The 19031-nt window shown below is 43.7% G+C and overlaps 1 protein-coding gene across 3 annotated transcripts in view; it reads left to right on the forward strand.

Annotated features, from left to right (window-relative positions):
• FRMD3 (FERM domain containing 3) overlaps positions 1-14499 on the forward strand; it is a 146055-nt gene extending 131556 nt beyond the window's left edge. For 2 of the 3 annotated variants that reach the window (XM_066604126.1, XM_066604127.1), the window contains exon 14: positions 13373-14499. In XM_066604126.1, the coding sequence (XP_066460223.1) occupies positions 13373-13971 (599 nt within the window). In that variant the 3' untranslated portion in view covers positions 13972-14499. The remainder of the gene's footprint in view (positions 1-13372) is intronic. The other variant, XM_066604128.1, reaches the window with a different exon arrangement.
• Positions 14500-19031: the final 4532 nt, after the last annotated feature.

Raw genomic sequence — 19031 nt, forward strand, 5'->3', positions numbered from 1 at the left:
CACAGCTGTGAGACGTGTATGCTGCACGGGGGGCATAAACTTATGTGCAGATGCATTTTATCATGAACATATAAATAAAGATTCATTTAGACGCGGGTCGGGTAGTTTGTCATTTCTGTTTTGCATTTAGTATACAGAACATGTTCCCAGGCTCACATAGCATGGTGTTATTGCTGGGAACGTGCTTTGTATACTAAGGGCTCCTTCACATTGGTGATCGAAAAAATCGGGGCAAAACCGCAACTTTTTTCCCGCAAATTTTGAGGGTCAACGCTGCTTTTTTTCTCACAAGAACATCACTGCCACTTCCAATTTTATCGCATGTTTTTTTTTTCCCCGCGCAATTTTGCTGCAATTGTTTTAGTGAAAAAAGTCAATAGTATATTCTATTGTTAAAATTGCATCACAGGAAAATCGCATATTCCTGCTTTGCGATGCGATAAAAAGGAGGTTCCATAGGGAAACATGGGAGATTAAAAAAGCGCAACACGCAGAACGATAGGACATACCACAATTTTTTTCTCTCGCAACATCGCATGAGTGAAAACATCGCAAAAGTGAAGGAAACCACTGAAAATCATTGGTTTCATAATTCTGCGTTTTCACTCACTCTCGCATCGCACGAAAATTGCGTGATTTTATCGTCCCCTAATTCAGAGTTAAAGGGATCTTCCAGGCACAAATACTATTCTCAAAAAAGGTCATCAGTAGTTGATCGGCCCGGGGTCTGCATCTTGGGGACACGGCCAAATAGCTGAGTAGGCGCAAGCTGTCAGCGGCGCTATACACAGGGGTCAGAGCGGAAGCAAGCATAGCTGTCATGGAAATCAATGGGAGCTGGGCCTGCAGTTACAAGCACCTGCCACTACATAGGGGTCAGAGCACCGGCTTCCACTCCGACCCCTGTGTATAGCCGACAGCATGCACCTGCTAAGCTGATCGGTGAGGTTCTCGAGCGGAGGACCCTTGCCAATCAACTATTGATTATAGGTCATTGTATCTGGGATCCACCCTTAAGCACCCGAGTGCCTGTTAGTGTGATGAGTATACTGATACAGTAGTATAGTAGTTTGGCTTATTTTCCTGGGGGTATATCGTGCATCTGCTTACTGCCATAGTTATCATTTCCTGTAGCTTACACAGCCCTGTACAGAGATTGCTACAATTTACATCATTCTGTGTATCTGGTTACAGTCTAACTTCCTCCCAAGTTGTAAATACACACACCAGGGCTAATGTCACAGGGCTGCGATCACATCAGTGTTGGGTTTTCCTGTTCTGACCTAGTAAAATCCCTATTGACTTCACTGGGACACGTCTCAGTTGGCTTCAGTTCCTTTTGGTCTCCCTTTTTTTAATGGGGGGAAAAACAGACACGCAAGACTTCTTTTCCGTCCTAAAAAGCAGAACCGAGACAGAATGGGCTTTATGTTACATGATACTCTTCCGGGGACGGACGCCGCTGGAAGGTATTCTGTATTACAACTGTGCAGTTATAACGTAGCGATACATTTCAATCAAACAAGAATTAACGGATCAATTAAAAATGGATCCAAGCAGACGTCTTAAGGGCTCCTTCACACTAGCGTTCAGCCTGCGCTCGGGGTCTCCATCTCTCTGTTTTGTATTTAGGGCAGAGAACAGAATGAACATCTTCCGCTTTCACCACCATTCATTTCCATGGTTTTAAAAAAAAAAAAGGAAAGCTTTCTTTCCGTTAATAACGGCTGCCAGAACGCTGATGTGAATCCGGCCCAAGTTATCTGTATGTTTTATGAGCGTGAGAAGAGAATGAAGTAGCAGAATATATACGGTAATATCACGCCTCTGTCCCTAGCGGCATGTCTAATGTGTATGGGATCTTGCTTTGTATCCCATGCCATGAGGAAGAGTTATCGAAACCTGTGCAGAGGAGACTTGGAGGGGCATCTTATAGCAACCCATCGGGTTATTGCCACTGAAGAATCACAGATGAACATTTGCTATGGGCAGCTGCTCCACTTTTCCTTTGTATTAGGTTTTAATAAATATCCCTCCGTGTGCTAGAAATGGGCTCCTTAGGGCATATTGACACGGGTGAGGATCTTGCGCACGTTTTGTGCAATGCGAGACACGCAAAACTTGCACAAATATGACATCCATTCTGTTGAATGGACATATACACAAATCACTGCTCGTTCTATCTTTGGGCGTTCCCTTGGACCATTGTTTTTAATGGGACCTTAAAACACATCACATGGCCTTCGCATGCCGCGCAATGTGCGTGCGAGTGAAATCAATGGGAAACACTTGCGGTCCTTCGACACTGGTGAAACACACACATATGAAGATCGCTATTTCACAGAAGTGATTTAAGGGACTTTTAAATAAAAAAAATGCTGCATCGTGGAGAAAAAAAAGCACGTTGGCAAACGCGATATCGGGCCGAGTTCCTTGACCCGATATTACGCCTGCCTGTGTGAATCCAGCCGTATACCTGTACAGTGTTGCATTGTGGGTATGTGTGCCTGGGGTGTAGCATTCTAACTCTGCATCTGTTCTGCATAGTGCTGTGGCATAATGGGCTTATGCCTCTGGGAATACATTGTATATACCCCTGACACTATGTTGCATTATTTGGGAGTGTCTAGAAATGTGTGTGGTTACTCCTTCATTCAGGGTCCTGCCTTACTGTCTTATATGAGAAGGGTAACTATTTGAGCGCTTGCCCAGAAGAGATTACCCATATACAATACATCATGAGATAGTGCAGTATATCCCTTAGGCTGAGCACACATACCCAGTGCAGCATGTCATGTATGATCGCTACAATATACAAACTTGTGAGAGGCTCGCTTTAAACTTACTGTCTGGTTATAGAGACATTCATTGTCTACTAGATATGTATCAAGTAGTGTGCTAGATAGTGCAAAGGAACGCAGAATACTGCGCCTGACCTTTCAACTTTTTTTCCGAGCCTCCCAGAGAAAGCCCGCACGTGAGCAAAGGACCTCCATCCCAGGCTAGCATATATTTGAGTGAGTTTAGGTTTTATTATTTGTATTACTATCTGCGGCTTGAACTTACTCTTGCTATAAACCTTCTGTAAACCAAGCTTTGTGTTTTACTATCACTATCTGGACTTAGATCTTCTCCCTCCTTTCTGCCTACTTAGCTATCGGATCTTTCTCCATCCTGCTTGCAACCCCTTCCTTCTATATCCGGCATTTACCTTATGTGTGTGCAATGCTCTAGACCTGCATTGTGGCCCCTTTCAGCCATGTAGATTTGCATCTAATGTGCCTATACTTCATTATATACTTATACTGTACACTTCTTGTCTAGCATCCAGAAAAGCAGACATCAAGGGATGAACTGAGTAGTCCACCTCCTCAAGAACAGAACCATAAATGTACTATTTTTCAGTGTAATGGGACTGCATCCTTTTAGGAAATACTAGAGGTGGTCTCACTTACGGATGGTCGATGTAGACCGACCATTTTCTGCTCAGTGTTGGAGGGATTCCGGGATACAAGCAAGACAGATGCTGAGCAAAGGCAGATGTCTATGGAAAAGTTGATATGTCGCATCAGATTCTTTGGTCACTGTCAGGTGCTGTGTTTAGATAGTTATTCATGCCCAGATGAGGCCACAGATCATGGCAGAGATAAAGAAGTTTGTCCTTTTAAACCACGATATCAGAAGTTAAAACAACCCCCCCCCCCAACCTTCATAAACCAACCATGAATGACAAGTGGCTCAGAAATCACCCATCTAAAATCCCTAATGTATGGCCTGCATATATACCTGCAATTGGGTATTCATATATTAATAGGCAGATTCAGAGTAGTAAAGCATTGGAGGTTATCCTCTTTGGAAACCCATTTTCCATTTGCCCCATAAGGCCTCATGTCCATGGGCAGATTTGATTTGCGGAATCCGCGATCAGTACCTGTGCGGAAGATCCACAGTTCATGCCGCCCATAGGAAAACATGGAGTGTCTGCACCTCCATGCACACATGTGGATTTGATTTGTGGATTCCGCGTGCGCAAAATAAATCGGAGTATGCTGTATTTTACCGCCGATTCTGTGCGGATGGGCTCCATTGATCTCTATGGAAGTGAGAGATCCGCAATGAATTGCGGATGCATTGCGGATCTGTAGGCAGATACCTCTCGTGCAATTTTTTCTGCGCGGGCGATCTGCAGTGCATCCACGTACATCCGTGCAGAAAAAAAAATCGCATCCGCAATCACTGGCAAGCATTTAAAAATCATTTCCGCCCCGACTTGCAGGTCTCCTGCTGTAGAAATCTGCGTATACTGTGGAGATGAGGCCTAAGGCATTTTGATTGAGAGGATTCTCTTCACTGTAGTGAAAATTACAAATTGGTGACCGATTTCGCCTTACCGGATTATCTCCAGGATCCCAGCACAATCTTTTAGTTTGGATTTACAGAGAGGACGACCACTTTAGGGTGCGTTCATACACCACAATCCGCAGAATGATTTGCACTTCGGATTTGGGTGCGGATGTACTTTTTTAATGCTTTTTCGCAGCAATTGAAGAGGTTACTTCTGCTGCGGACGTGCATCAAACTTCACGTCGAAATCCGCATTATTGGTGCAGATTTTGTCACTGTTTTTGGTGCAGATTTTGCAGTAAATCTGCACCAATTCTGCTATATGTGATTGTACTCTTAACATTTAACCCTTTCCAATCCACTGTCTGATGTCTAAAGACATTAAGATTTAAGGCTCTACAGGTCCGGTGTTCAAAGACGTCCATCGGGGTTCTCTTACTGCATATTTCAAGCCTCTCTGCTGTCAAAGCCTATCCAAAGTGTCACATCATGCAGTACTGGCTTTAGCCAGCAGATTGCCCCGTTTTATAAGAGTAAGCCCCCTAGGAAAACCAGAGTACAAATTGGATTGGAAAGGGTTAATGAGCTAATCCGACCAACAGCCCACAGTCAACAGTGCACAATTGTGTACTCGATCACATACAGACATATAACTCCTCCATTAACAGAAGCTTGCTGACAGTTTCCAAGTACATACTGACTTATTGTAACTACTGTACCAGCCTGAAGAGTAAGTGACAACCGCAGTCCTGATATTACCCAAAGATGGATGTTCACAGTAAACTCCATTAATTGCTAACATTTTTTGTAACCAAGTGAGAAAGGATAAAGTGTTGAGTTCCACGGTTTATTATTAGAGCGGCGGATCACTTGATCCTCCCATTTAAATCCCTTGGCTTTGTTTATGTGACCTTCCTATTCTCTTGCTCGCTATAAACATTTCTGGCAGCGGCAGACCGCAGCTATTCTACCTTAGTACTAATACAAAGCAGCTAAGAGAGTCAGTCATGATGGTGAAGTGCTTGGTTAAAATCAGGACTACAAAAAGTATTCTTTTGCGCCTGGTGAATCACTCCAACAAAGAGATTTTCATTCGCCTGCTGAAGTTTGGATCTCGGATCAAAGCAACGAGCGCTGGTAAAACCTGATTTTATGCTGTAGTCTACCATGTGTAGATGCTGTGAAACTGAGGAGTGGACAGGGGGGAAGTATTGGGAACGGACATTGGAACCGTAATATATAGCCTTATGTCAGGTTCAATCCTGTAGCTGTCTAAAGTTGTTACTGTTGTTACTGTTTACTATGGCTGCCCTGGCATTGGTAATAAGTAACATTGGATCACTTTCATAGACACTTACTTACTAGGCTTGCCTATAAAGTGATCATTTCATCATTGTGACTCCCCATTCTCCAACTCTGAATTTGTAATTGAACCTTTTGCCTCCTTAAAGAGGGGCTGTTAATCTTCGCGTCTCTTTGAATAAATCCTTATATTCTCTATAGTCTAACAATTCTGGAGCATCTTTCCTTATAACTCTGCGTTGTACCGTTCCGGTTATTCCTCCTTATTGAGAGGGGTGTCCCAACATACTCTCCCGTTATTAAATCAATGCTGACGTTATCAGACGGTGCAAAGAGCAGGGAACTCCCAGTTGTCAATTTAGTCATACAATTCTAGTAGAAATAACAGAGGAATGGCACAAGACAGAGTTCTAAGAAGAGATGCTCCAGAATTGTTGTGTTATGAGGAATAAAAGTATTTCCTAAACATACATTTCAGGACAGATGACAGGTCCTCTTTAACCCCTTAAAACGACACAGGACGTAAGGTTACGTCTTGCATGCTCGGGATGTGTATGGAGGGAGATCACCTCGCTATCTCCCTCTATACACATCCCGAACGTGCAAGCCTTTTAGTATTTACTAAAACATACATTTCAGGACAGATGACAGGTCCTCTTTAACCGTTTAATTACACAGGACGTAAGGTTACATCTTGCAGGTTCAGGATGTGTATGGAGGGAGATCGCGGGGTGATCTCCCTCCATATATCACGGATGCTGGCTGTTTTTTACAGCCAATACCCACCTGCACCAGCTCCGATAAGCTGTGCGGCTCGTTGGAGCTGTTAACCCATTTAATGCAGCTGTCAGTTCTGACAGTGGCAGTTAAACCCCCCGACTGATGTTTCAGGGTCCTGTACAGGCCCCCCGCGATGAGATCACCCTGGAGTACTCTTTGAATAAAACTGTTTTTGAGACTTGAAGATACTGCTAATGTCAGACTATACTCTCACATGGCTTTTCATGTATGTAACCTTAGTATAAGTTTAGCCGCTGACATAGTGGATGAGCAGTGAGTGTCCAAACAGAGTATCTTGTGCACTAGATGCTTAAACCTGTTGGTTTGCTGGCAGCTTTGATCTGAGGGGGGATTCATAGTTCTACATTGGAGGAGACCCTTATACACTCAGTGTAAAAAAAAATCAAACACCTAGAAGGAGTTGTCGGCATAGAATGAAACTTTCTATGTGTGATTATAACATTGATAGAAGTAAGAAATTACAATATCAGAGCAAATTTATTGTGGAAAACTGAACCCTTAAAGGGAGGCTCTAGTATCCTGTTGTACCGCCTCTAGCTTGGATACAAGATGTGATACAGGCGGGCATGGAGGCTCTAGTATCCTGTTGTACCGCCTCTAGCTTGGATACAAGATGTGATACGGAGAGGGCATGAAGGCTCTAGTACCCTGTTGTACCGCCTCTAGCTTGGATACATGATGTGATACAGGTGGGCATGGAGGCTCTAGTACCCTGTTGTACCGCCTCTAGCTTGGATACAAGATGTGATACGGGCAGGCATGGAGGCTCTAGTACCCTGTTGTACTGCCTCTAGCTTGGATACAAGATGTGATACAGGCGGACATGGAGGCTCTAGTACCCTGTTGTACTGCCTCTAGCTTGGATACAAGATGTGATACGGGCAGGCATGGAGGCTCTAGTACCCTGTTGTACTGCCTCTAGCTTGGATACAAGATGTGATACAGGCGGACATGGAGGCTCTAGTACCCTGTTGTACTGCCTCTAGCTTGGATACAAGATGTGATACAGATGGGCATGGAGGCTCTAGTACCCTGTTGTACTGCCTCTAGCTTCGATGCAGGATGTGATACGGGTGGGCATGGAGGCATACAGGTTCTGTTTGGTATCCTGCGACATATCAGTCTACATTTGCAATAACTGAGCCTCTAGATCATGCAATCTTGTAGGCTGTTGAAGTTGGCATCCCAGATGATCTAATATATGTTTTACTGGCGATAAATCTGGTGACCGGGCAGACCACGGAAGTGTGACAATGTTGAGGTGGCATTCCCGTGACACCTTTGCTGCAAAATGCCTCTGAGAAGCCCTTTCATTAGAAGCAACACATGTGGCTGCAGGATGTCCTGAACATATCGCTGAGCTGGCATTGTCCCTCGTACCACTACTAGGGGTGACGGTCTGTTGTATGCCATGGCGCCCCAGACCATTACACCGGCAGTGGGGGCAGTGTACTTCTCCACAGCAAAGGCAGGATTGAGGCGTTCACCCCTAGGCCTGCAAACAAAGATGTAGTCAATCCCCAAACTAAACATGGATTCTTCACTGAAGACAACCCGCTTCCGCTCCATAGCAGTTCAGTTTCATCATTCATTACACCACTTCAACCGGAGGTGGCGGTGGGTGGATGTCAAAAGGCAGTACATGTAATGGTTGCTGTGGATCAAATATCCTTCAACCAAGTGCCTGGAAATGGTTCCGATAGACACAGGGGCCTGTACTGATGGTATCAGCTGTGTCTGGATGGCGGATAGCAAAATAGTTGGAGATGCTCACACGATCCTCTCTTCTATAGGTCTGTTGAGGCCTCCTGAGCTCCATCGTCTTGTGTGCATACCTCACACATCCCAACACCTCCTAACTGCCTGGTCGGAACAGCCAGGGCATTTCGTCGATACGACCAACCAGCTTCTTGTATTCTAATAATGCGCCCCCTTTCAAACTCTGTTAACTGGACGAAATCTCTTCAATTGCATCATAAAGGCGTCTAGTGGTCAACAAGCTCTACACCAGCGGAGAAAGAGGTCACTGCAGACAAGGAGCCTCTGAGAGCCTTTTAGAGGACCAGGGTGGCACCAATTTTAGGGCATCAGGTGGCAAGACTGTTCTTCTTATCATGCCACAATTCTAATCATCTGCGGAGAAAGAGGTCACTGCAGACAAGGAGCCTCTGAGAGCCTTTTAGAGGACCAGGGTGGCACCAATTTTAGGGCATCAGGTGGCAAGACTGTTCTTCTTATCATGCCACAATTCTAATCTTCTGCCTTAGATGTAAGTGCATGCTGAGTTTGCAGTAAAACGACAACTTCTTCTAGGTTCTTGATTTTTTTTTTTCTTTTTAACAATGACTGTATAAGTAAAACACTGGCAATGGAGCCAAACCTATTGAGTAAAAGAAGAGAGTACAAGAGTGCAGCGGCGTAGCAAGGTTAGGTGGTACCTGATGCGGTACCCAGGGGCGTGGCCAGTTGGGTCAGGGCGTGGTTACGGCTCCAGGAGGTGTGGCTACAGGCTGAGGATGACGCAGTCCTATATGTGCGGCATCTCCTCTCAGCTTTGCTCCGGGAGTCGTTTCATGTGCAGCTCGGCGCCCCACAGTTATGGTGCTGTAGAGCTGCAGTGAATCACAGCAGCGGCCTGCACCTTCCTCCCTGCTGACTGCACTGCCCCTGCACTCAGCAGCATGGCACCCCGGAGTCTGCCCGAGCAGCCTGCAGCGGACCCTTCGTAGTATAGTTTGCTGCAATCTCTGCCTATATAGCTTTTTTTCATTTGAGCTGTATGTCAGAAAACCCTCCTGACATTATATATTATATATACACATCTCCAATAAATACTGCAGAATGCAGTGCGAAAGCATCCTTATGTTTAAGCCCGTATCTGACCTCCACTTTATATTCTCTGTGAAGGTCCAGATGTTCCCTTGTAAAATGCATCAAACGGAGAGCGGTTTGTTTACTCTGGCCAAGTTTTCCGTCTCCGTCTGACTGACAGCGCGGCTCTCGCCGCTGTTATCTTCGCGCCGCACTGTCCTTTACCAGACACAACTTGAAAAAAAGTCTTCCACACACCAAAACATCGTATTTACATATCTGGATACTCAAGCTAATAAATGTGGATGGCATACATGAAAATGTCCTCAATTTATCAATAAATACTGTCTGGATTTGCATGAAATTTAAAAGCTGCATATTTGATCCGGACATTGTCATATAGATTATGTTAGGAAGAGCTGATACATGAGACGAGATGCCGACCAGCACAGGAGCGGACACTGTCTCTGATATCATTCTATAGCACTCCAGGGTATCTTATAGAGCTAAGAACAGAATACAAGTACAAAACATCAAACATACCAGTTACAAAATACAGTCAGCGAGAGCTCTAATCACAGGGACAATAAGGGAGATGGACTCAAAAGGCTATCCATGCTCCTCTGGGTAATATGCAAATAAGAGAGATGGAATAATACCTCCACAGCGCCACCTATTGGAAGGCAGCATTTCTTCAAGCCAAAGTTAGACTCTTTATACAAGCCTTGTAACAATGACTGGAAATTGAAAGCAAAGCCAGACTCCATGCACAGACAGGTGGCACTGTGGAGGTATTATTCCATCTCCCTTATTTGCATATTACCCAGAGGAGCATGAATGGCTTTTTGAGTCTCCTCACTCACCGTCCAGGCGCTCTCCTTAAGGAGAAAAGATAGCGTTTCTGACCTCTTACTAACAAAGCCAGACTCCTACTGTACACTGATGAAGGGCAAATATCCTGAAACAGCTGTCTGTACATGGAGTCTGGCTTTGCTTTTAATTCCCAGTCATTGTTACAAGGCTTGTATAAAGAGTCTAACTTTGGCTTGAAGGAATGCGTCTTCCAATAGGTGGCGCTGTGGAGGTATTATTCCATCTCTCTTATTTGCATATTACCCAGAGGAGCGTGCGTGGCCATTTGAGTCTCCTCACTCACTGTCTAGGCGCTCTCCCTAAGGAGAAAAGATAGCAGAGCTGGCTATGCTGGGGTAGTGAAGTTTATGTACCTTTCTGAAAACTTGGTTTTCGTTGCGGATTTTGTATATACTAGTGTTTTTATATGTGGATTTTCTGCTGCGGGACGTTTTTCTTTTTTGTGATACAGTAGTGGTAATTCCTGCACTGAGTTCACACTGGCAAACTTAATTTTTAAACATCAACAAACACAGATTTCCAAGCAGATTCAGTGCGTTTCAGCAGTAAAAACTCTTTAAAATCTGCAATAAAAATGTATTTGCAGTTTTTATGTTTTCCATTCGTCTCCATGGCGAAAATCTGCTACATTTACGTGCAGTTTTCGCAAGATAAATAGACATACGGCACATGTATATGTGAAAGAAAAATTCCACTACATGTGAAGATTTAGAAATTCTCATTAATTTGGCATGTACTGTAAATGTGGTACAATTTCCACATCAGATCCTGCATGTGTGAAGGTAGCCTAAAAGTTCAATATCCTGTGACTATTGAGAGAAGAGGAAAGCCACAGAAGCCCTGAAGGCAAAGGGCTTCAAGCAGCACCTATAAGAATAGAGGAGAAGATGTGTCGAGTGGAGTTTCTGTCAGATCTGATACCCATTTTCTCTGAAAATAAACCCTAGTGTGATTTTTCAGGATTTGAGGATGTAGCATGATTTTGGGGGGATTTTTGAGGATGCTTGAAATATAAGCCCTGCTCCAAAAATTAGCCCTAGTTATAGTTATTTAAAAAAGTCAATTTAAATAGTTTCCAGGCAGCTATACATATAAAAGTAAAATCTTCTGGAGCAAAATTAATATAAGACCCTGTCTTATTTTCAGGGTTACAGGGTATCTAAGATTAAAGGGGTATTCCGATCTCAGAAATCCCATTACCATGTGTTCTAAATGTGAAAATAAAGCACTCGGCCATTGCATTCACATTTCGAAAATGCTCCGTTCTCCTAAAATGCTTTATTCTTCCTTCTAATTGTAGCTTGAGGAACCAACCGCCTTCCACTATGGAGTATAGATGGCTAGTGTTTGTGCACTTGTAACTCCCTTGGTGATCTTCTGGGTGGCGGGAATCTCTACCTCTCGCTCCATCAGATGATCACAGACGGAGTTAGGGTAGTTTCACAGCTGCGCCTGTTTTTCTCCATTTGGGGAGCAGGAAAGAGGAGTCCCCGTCGCCGAACGGCTCAGTTTCTTGATAGAACCAAACAGTGCCGGACGAATCCCATTGACTACAATGGGGTCCATTTCCCGTGTGCAATGCTTTTTCTTCTGGTATTTTGGGCCACATCTGTGATAGAACCTTTGGTCGGAGGTTCTGACGCAGATGTGCAACCAGACGTGGAAGTGCACAAGCCTTAGTCATCTGTGCTCCATAGTGGGGGTGGGTGGTTCCCCAGGCAATGAGTTCTATACAACTTGAAGGAAGATTAAAGTAGTTCAGGAGAACTTCCAGAAGAAGATTAGAAAGGGAGTTGCAAGTACACAAGCACCAGATATTTCCGTTGCATCGCGCAAACTGTCCGATCACCCAGCAATTAGTTGTAAATTACTGGAACAATTTCCGGAAAACGAGGCATTTTCAAAATATGATGTATTGGCCGAGTGCTTTATGCTCATATCTAGAAGACGTTGGGATGGGATTCCCAAGATGGAAATACCCTTTAACCCCTTGAGTGACGGGTTTCCTACCAACCTGTCGTGCCCACCAGGGCAGGTTTTTTAAAATGGTCTAATCATTGAATTTCAACTAATTTTGCAGTTGCGTCTCAAGAGCCATAACTTTTTCATTTTTCCATTGACACAGCCATATGAGGGCTTGTTTTTTGCTGGACAAGTTATGATTTTTTTAAACAGGGGGAAGGAAAAAAAGAAATGGGGAAAAAAGAAAAAAAGGGGCCATGTCATTAAGGGGATAAATAATGTATTAACTTCCTTCTCTGGGTCATTACGACGCATGGATACCACATGTGTGATTGTATTTTTGATTTTTTACAAAGTAAAGGGAGACAAGTGTTTTTATAATTTTTTTTATAATTTTTAACCTTTTTTTTTTTTTAATTTTTATTTATTTCTTTTGTCCCTTTAGGGGACTTCCACAGGGACCCATCAGGACCCCTGATCACATTCCGGGGGTCCGATGGTGACAGCCCTTTACATGCTGCAGTGACAGCCCTTTACATGCTGCAGTCACATAGACTGCAGCATGTAAAGGGTTAACACAGCAGAGATCGGAGGTTTTCTCTGTTCTCTGCTGTAAGAGCAGGTACCTAGCTGTCCTCTGACAGCCAAGCACCAGCTCTCCCTGCCACAGAGATCATCGGCTTGCTTCTGACAAGCCGATGGTCTCTATGGCAACCTGTAAACAAAGCAGGAGATTACAGCATATCGGCAATATCTTCTGCTGGTTTTTCAAAGCCCTTGCTTTGTTCTCTGTGGGGCTGTGCAGGCAGAGCACACTGTCACAGCTTGTGGCATTGTGCTCTGCAGCTCCCATAGTGATACATAGCCCTGAAATCTTCCGGGCTATGTCGCTATGAGCAGTGGAGCTCATCCCGGAAAATTTCCGGGCGTGCCACTCAAGGGGTTAATGAAGAGATGTAATGAAGTAAAGAGGAGAAAGTGTTAGGTTTGAGTTTAATGAGGTTGAATGACTATGCCAGTCGCCATGACAGAGAGAAGTAGCACTGAGTGGCAGTAGTACAGGGACATAAGTAAAGAGATTTTAGGTTAGATTTCTGCCCTGAGCTCCACAAATATGGAACAAGCTATAACTACTAACTAAGGTATCCTCACAATGACTTGTGTGTTGCTAACTGTACCTTCTCCATTAAAACTTGCATTGTCCCCTACTGCTCTGTGTTACAAGATATGAACATACAGAAATCCTAACAATTGTTCTTCCTTTGTTCCTTTTCTTCAGGCATCCTGCTTTCACTGCAGAATGATGTCAATTCTTCCCCCGTGCCTGGCAACTCCCCGTCTAGGGATATAGAGGTGATGCCAGATCTCCGACATGATGGAGAGGACCCCTTGAAGGAGGAGCCTTTAACCATCTCCGAGCAGGTGTACAACCCCAGTGCTAGCTTGCTGCCCACCCCGGTAGACGAAGGGGTTGAGATGCTCTTTAACAGCTCGCTCAGAGCAGAGGGGGAAAGAAAAGATGGCGATTCATTTGAGGAATTTGATGCAGATGAACATGCGTTTTTGATTGCAGAGGAAGAAGAACTGAAGGAAGCCAGGAAAGCGCTAAATGTGAGCTACAATTTCCTGATGGGAAACATGCAGCTGAATGCGTTTCTGAAGAGTTTCTCCCGGCTGGTTTTGGTAGCGTTGGGGTTGCTCTTGGTGCTTCTACCGCTGTTGCTCGTCCTGCTGGAGTCAGACATTGACATTTCCTTTCTACATGACATCCGACAGACTCCGGAGTTTGAGCAGTTCCACAACGAGTACTACTGCCCACTTAGGAAGTGGCTGGCATGTAAAATCAGCTCGGCACTTAATGTTGCCAACCGCTCTTAAAAAAATATTGCAATATTAGTAACTGAGGTTTATATTCAGAGGTTCCTCTTCCCCACCATATCTCATAGGGGGCTTCGCAGTCCTGAAATGAGTCATAAATACTGTTACCAAAAATGCGGAAATGCATTGTAAATTGTCTAGATTCCATTGTTTTTTACTGTATAGTGAGGTACTTCTGGAGATATCTCTATATTTTTAGCAGTTGACATAATGATGTGTATAAAGTTTCAAAAAGTTTCACCTGTTCCAGAAGAGTCACTCTGAATATAAACCTCAGGGGAATTTCCTACAACCCCTTCCTGCCCGAGAGGACTAGTACTAAGAAGTGCAGTCATCCCCGGCAGTGGAACGGGAAACCGATGCCTATACAAGCAACATTTTTTGCTGGTTTTATTTTCTTACCTTTTTATGTGTTGAAATATTTTGGTATATTTGTAGTAAAGAAATATGTCTTCTTAACTTATTTAATTGTACAGACCTAAATGCACAAGCGCATGTTGAGAAAAATATTTTTACGTTTCCGGCAATATTGCTTTTTTTTTGTTCCCAATGGTTTATTTTCTCCTTTAGTCTATGCCTCGTGTGTATATATATATATATATATTTTTTTTTTGTTAAAACACAGATATTTGCACAGCACATGGAAGCTGTTCAGCTGGTATATTGGTGGTGACTACAGCCAGGGGCAATGCAGATTCTTATTTTATGTGTAATACGTGTGAAAAATATGTCTGTTTCTACTTAGTCAGGGTATACGGTTTATACCGACTGCACAAGCCTTTTTAGTTATACGAAGAGAGAAAACGCTATCCAAATTTCGAATATTGTTTAAGTCAATTAAAGGGGTATTTCGAGCTCTTACAAGCCTCTGGATAGGTTATAGTTGATCAGTGGGGATCGGTCACTCGGGAGGAGTGTAGTAGGCAGGATTCACTCCCTCTGAAATCAATGAGAGTGCTGCTTCCTACACCACTTCTGGTCCTTCACTGCGGTCAGAGCTGAAAGATTAACCCTTTGCAATCCAATTTTGGATTCAGGGTTTCCTAGGGGGCTTTTCTCTTTCTGCCATTATACAATGGTTCCATCTGCTGCCTAGAGCCAGTACTGCAGTTATGTGACATGCCCGACCACAGAGCGGCCAGTAATATATAGTAAGAATACCCTGGCGGACATCTTCCAACATTGGAGCTGTAGAGGCTTCAATCGGAAAGTTGGAAGATGTCAGACAGTGGATTGGAAAGCGTTAATAGGAGGCAACATTCCCATTGATTTCAATGGGGGGTGAAGCCTGCCTATTACACTTTCTCCTCTGACCACCGATGATGACGTCCGTCCTGTTGCACTGACTGCAGGCCAGACGATCAGCTGTTCAGCAAGGATCCCCACGATCACCTAGTGATGACCTATCCACAGGTCATCGCTTGTAAAAGCCTGGAATACACCCTTAAATTTATTTCCCATGAAAGAAAAAAATGCTTATTTTCTGAATTACTGTTCTTTTCCTCATTGACATCACGTCACCAAAATTCTCCACCAATATCAGGTTGACGTGCAGAATGGAGCTGCACATCCTGATTGTAAAAGGATGAAACATCCATAAAAAATCCGTATCTGAAATGAATACACCTGAGTTGTCATCTACATTCATTCAGACGCCCAAACCTTGAGGGTACTTCAGAGATACTGTTATTTAAAAGGCACTTACATAAAACAGCTTTTACTGCACACAGTGATACAATGTTATTGCTCATTAAGCAATTACCCATTGTACTTAAAAGAGAAATTTCAAGTTCAACTGAAAATAAAAATTTGAAGAGTATTCTAAAAAATGCAATTTTTCGAAATTGTATTTTTTATTTAAATCTGCATCTTAAGACTCTTCTGTTATTAGACCATAAAGGCAGTCATTTGCCGAGATGCTTAGGGCTCTTCAAGTTATTCACCTTTTCAGCCTTCCTCTTTGCTTTTGCTTCATGCCTAATAGGCACAATCATGTCTGGCAGTGTGCCTGCGGCTCCATCTATGCAAACAAGCTGATGGGGCTGCGGGACCTACTGCTCTCAAGGCCCTTTTACACTGCAACCAGCGGTGATCTAGCAATGGTATATCATTGGCTTGGCATGCATTTACACCAAACAATAATTGGGTAGTTTTGATTGTTCATTGGATCATAACCGCACCTCTAGTCAACCGTTCTGCAACAGATGCCCAACAGATCATCCCAGCGAAAATCGTTTCCGGACTTTTACACAGGAACAAGCACCGCTGACCGAATGAAGGCGAATCGGGACGGGGATCAGACTGCCGCCTCCATCCACAGTAAGCAGGCAGTCATTCATAAGTGAATGACTGCCTGTTTACGCGGAGCGATACGTCATTCAGTTTTCTGCATGTAGAACTTAACAAATTAAGACTTCTCATTCGTTGTGCCGTTGGTGCCGGCATTTCCACTGAACGATGTGGCTCACATTCTTGCTGGATTGTGGAAATCGAAACAATCATTTAGTATAAAAGCACCTTAAAAGGGCCTTAAGTTAGTGATTAACATGGTGACCCTGGCACACAAAGGAGAGGACAACTGCCAGTGACGAGCGAGGGAAGGGAGTGGGGTTTGGCCCAAGCAGATCGCGCCGTAATGCTTCCCTAGGCAATGCACAATTAGTTTTTTCTACAAAGAAGGGTTAATATGGTAAAGAAAAGTTTTAAGTAAGTAATAACATTTAAAATATCTCTTTTTCTGGTCACTATCCATATTGTTATTCACAATTAAAGGGGAAATTTTCCTTAGCAGTAGATATACCTACAACATTCACAGAAGCTGATCGCCACATCAACTATGTATAAGGATTAGAGATGAGGGAGCATACTCACTAAGGGCAATTGCTCGATCGAGCATTGCCCTTAGCGAGTACCTGGCCGCTCGAGAGAAAAGGTTCGGCTGCCGGCACGGGTAAGAGGTGAGTTGCGGCAGTCAGCGGGGGGGGGGGGGGGGGGGGGGGGGGGGGGAGAGGGAGAGAGAGATCTCCCCTCCGTTCCTCCCCGCTCTCCCCTGCAGCTCCCTGCCCACCGCCGGCAGCCGACCCTTTTCTCTCGAGCGGGCAGGTACTCGCTCGAGTAATTGCCCTTAGCGAGTATGCTCGCTCATCACTAATAAGGATACTTACAGGTAGCATTAAAACATGACTCCAGTTTCAGTTGCCTATCTCTACTGGACCCAACACGTTACATGTGTTGATACAATAATATGTGTTTTTTATATGCCCAACGTTAATGCAGTTTGAGGACAGCCGAAGTCCCACAGTCACAGGACGAGCATGATGCCAGATGAACATTTCACATCCAATATTATAAAGCATTGGACACACATAACATCTAGTGACAATGCTAAATATTTTATTTCCTGGCATTTAACCTGATATTTTATATTTTGGAACTTGAACATTTTTACGTAATTGGGAATTGCAGACTTTGGAAAACAAGACATGGTTGTACTTCCAAACACACAGACAGGGTGTGACAGCATGCTGCAAGCACCACAAACCAAGCCCGAATCAAGTACATGAATATTACCTTGCATTACTTATATAGTTATAACTTTGAGGCTCTTAGCACACCTTTTGATCAAATAGTGAGAGCCCATCTGCCCCGATAACCTGCACCTGCATGTATTTAGTTCACTTTGCTTTGGAGGTGTCATCTACCTGTTTTTCCTGCTTTCTCTTCCTCTCCTCTTCATCTCCTAAATGCTAAAGTAAGGTAAATAATAGGGAGTTTTGCTAAGCAGAAAGTGACAGAATTCTGGCTCAAAATGCGCCAAAGAACTGGTATACATGTCATGTTCTAGATTTTTTATGTGTTTTAGACACTTTTTGTGCCTCACTGGAGAGTTTTGAAAAGTGTCTGAAAAAAGGCAGACATGGCCTAGTTGGAGACCTAAAATGTGCCAGATTTATTAATGTTGTGCACCATTATTTTGACACACCAGTAAGCCAGCCAAGAAGTGTTTAACATGGCTGGCAAGATACGCCAAATCTATTACATAGCGTGTGCCTGTGATAACTGGGGTTCAGGAAGGGTAGCCAAGCCAGGATCCTACTGCACACTGATGAGAGGCAAAACCCCCGAAACAGCTGTCTGTGTATGGATTCTGGCTTGGTTTACAATTCCCAATCATTGTTTTAAAGACTTGTTTAAAGGGTCTTACATTGATTTGAAGGAATGCTGCCATCCAATAGGTGGCGCTGCAGAGATATTGTTCCATCTTCCTTATTTGCATGTGATAAGTGTAATACATTTAGCGTAGCTTCTGCTAGTTTTATCCCGTCTAGCTTTAAGACAGTATTGATAAATCTCCCCCATTATGGTTGCTCTGGGATTGCCATGGTTGCATGAACGCAGCATAGACCTCATAAACATCTTATCACCTATTCAGCGATTACCCCCTCCATTCTATCATTTATCACCTATAGGGGATAAATGTTTTAGGCTGGAATACCTCTTTAAGCTGAGCATCGATGATCCCACTGATTTTGGTGCTATTCACAACAATATCGTGATCTGCCCGATCCCCTAACTGTAATGGGCTTAATGACGGATCTAACAGATGGGATTATAAATTGCCCATTCCCATAGAAGAACCTTTATCGGTGCCAGGCAATCACTTTACCCCCTCTGCCTACTGAAATAAACATGGGCGATCAGAGCACCTGAATCTATTGATATGTCCATTATTATAGCAGATGGAAGATCTGGAAGGACAGAAAAGAAGTGTATTACTGTCATTATTTTCAGTTGCAACTACCGAGCTGCTTTCCTTAATGAAAACTACTAAAGAGGACATATCACCCCTGATTTGTCTGTAAATCCTTGTATACCCCATTAAATAATAATTCTGTAACATCTTTTCTTCAAACTCCACTTTGTGTTATCCCTCCAAGACATTTATTCTCCTTGTCAAAGGGGTCTCCACCATCTGATACTAGCAGCCTGATTGGACAATGTGAGTAACTAGTAACACCCCGTTGTCAATTTAGTCAGATACTCATTGGAGGAATAAGAGA

Source organism: Eleutherodactylus coqui, chromosome 5 (assembly GCF_035609145.1).
Source record: "Eleutherodactylus coqui strain aEleCoq1 chromosome 5, aEleCoq1.hap1, whole genome shotgun sequence".
NCBI classification, from domain to species: Eukaryota; Metazoa; Chordata; class Amphibia; order Anura; family Eleutherodactylidae; genus Eleutherodactylus; species Eleutherodactylus coqui.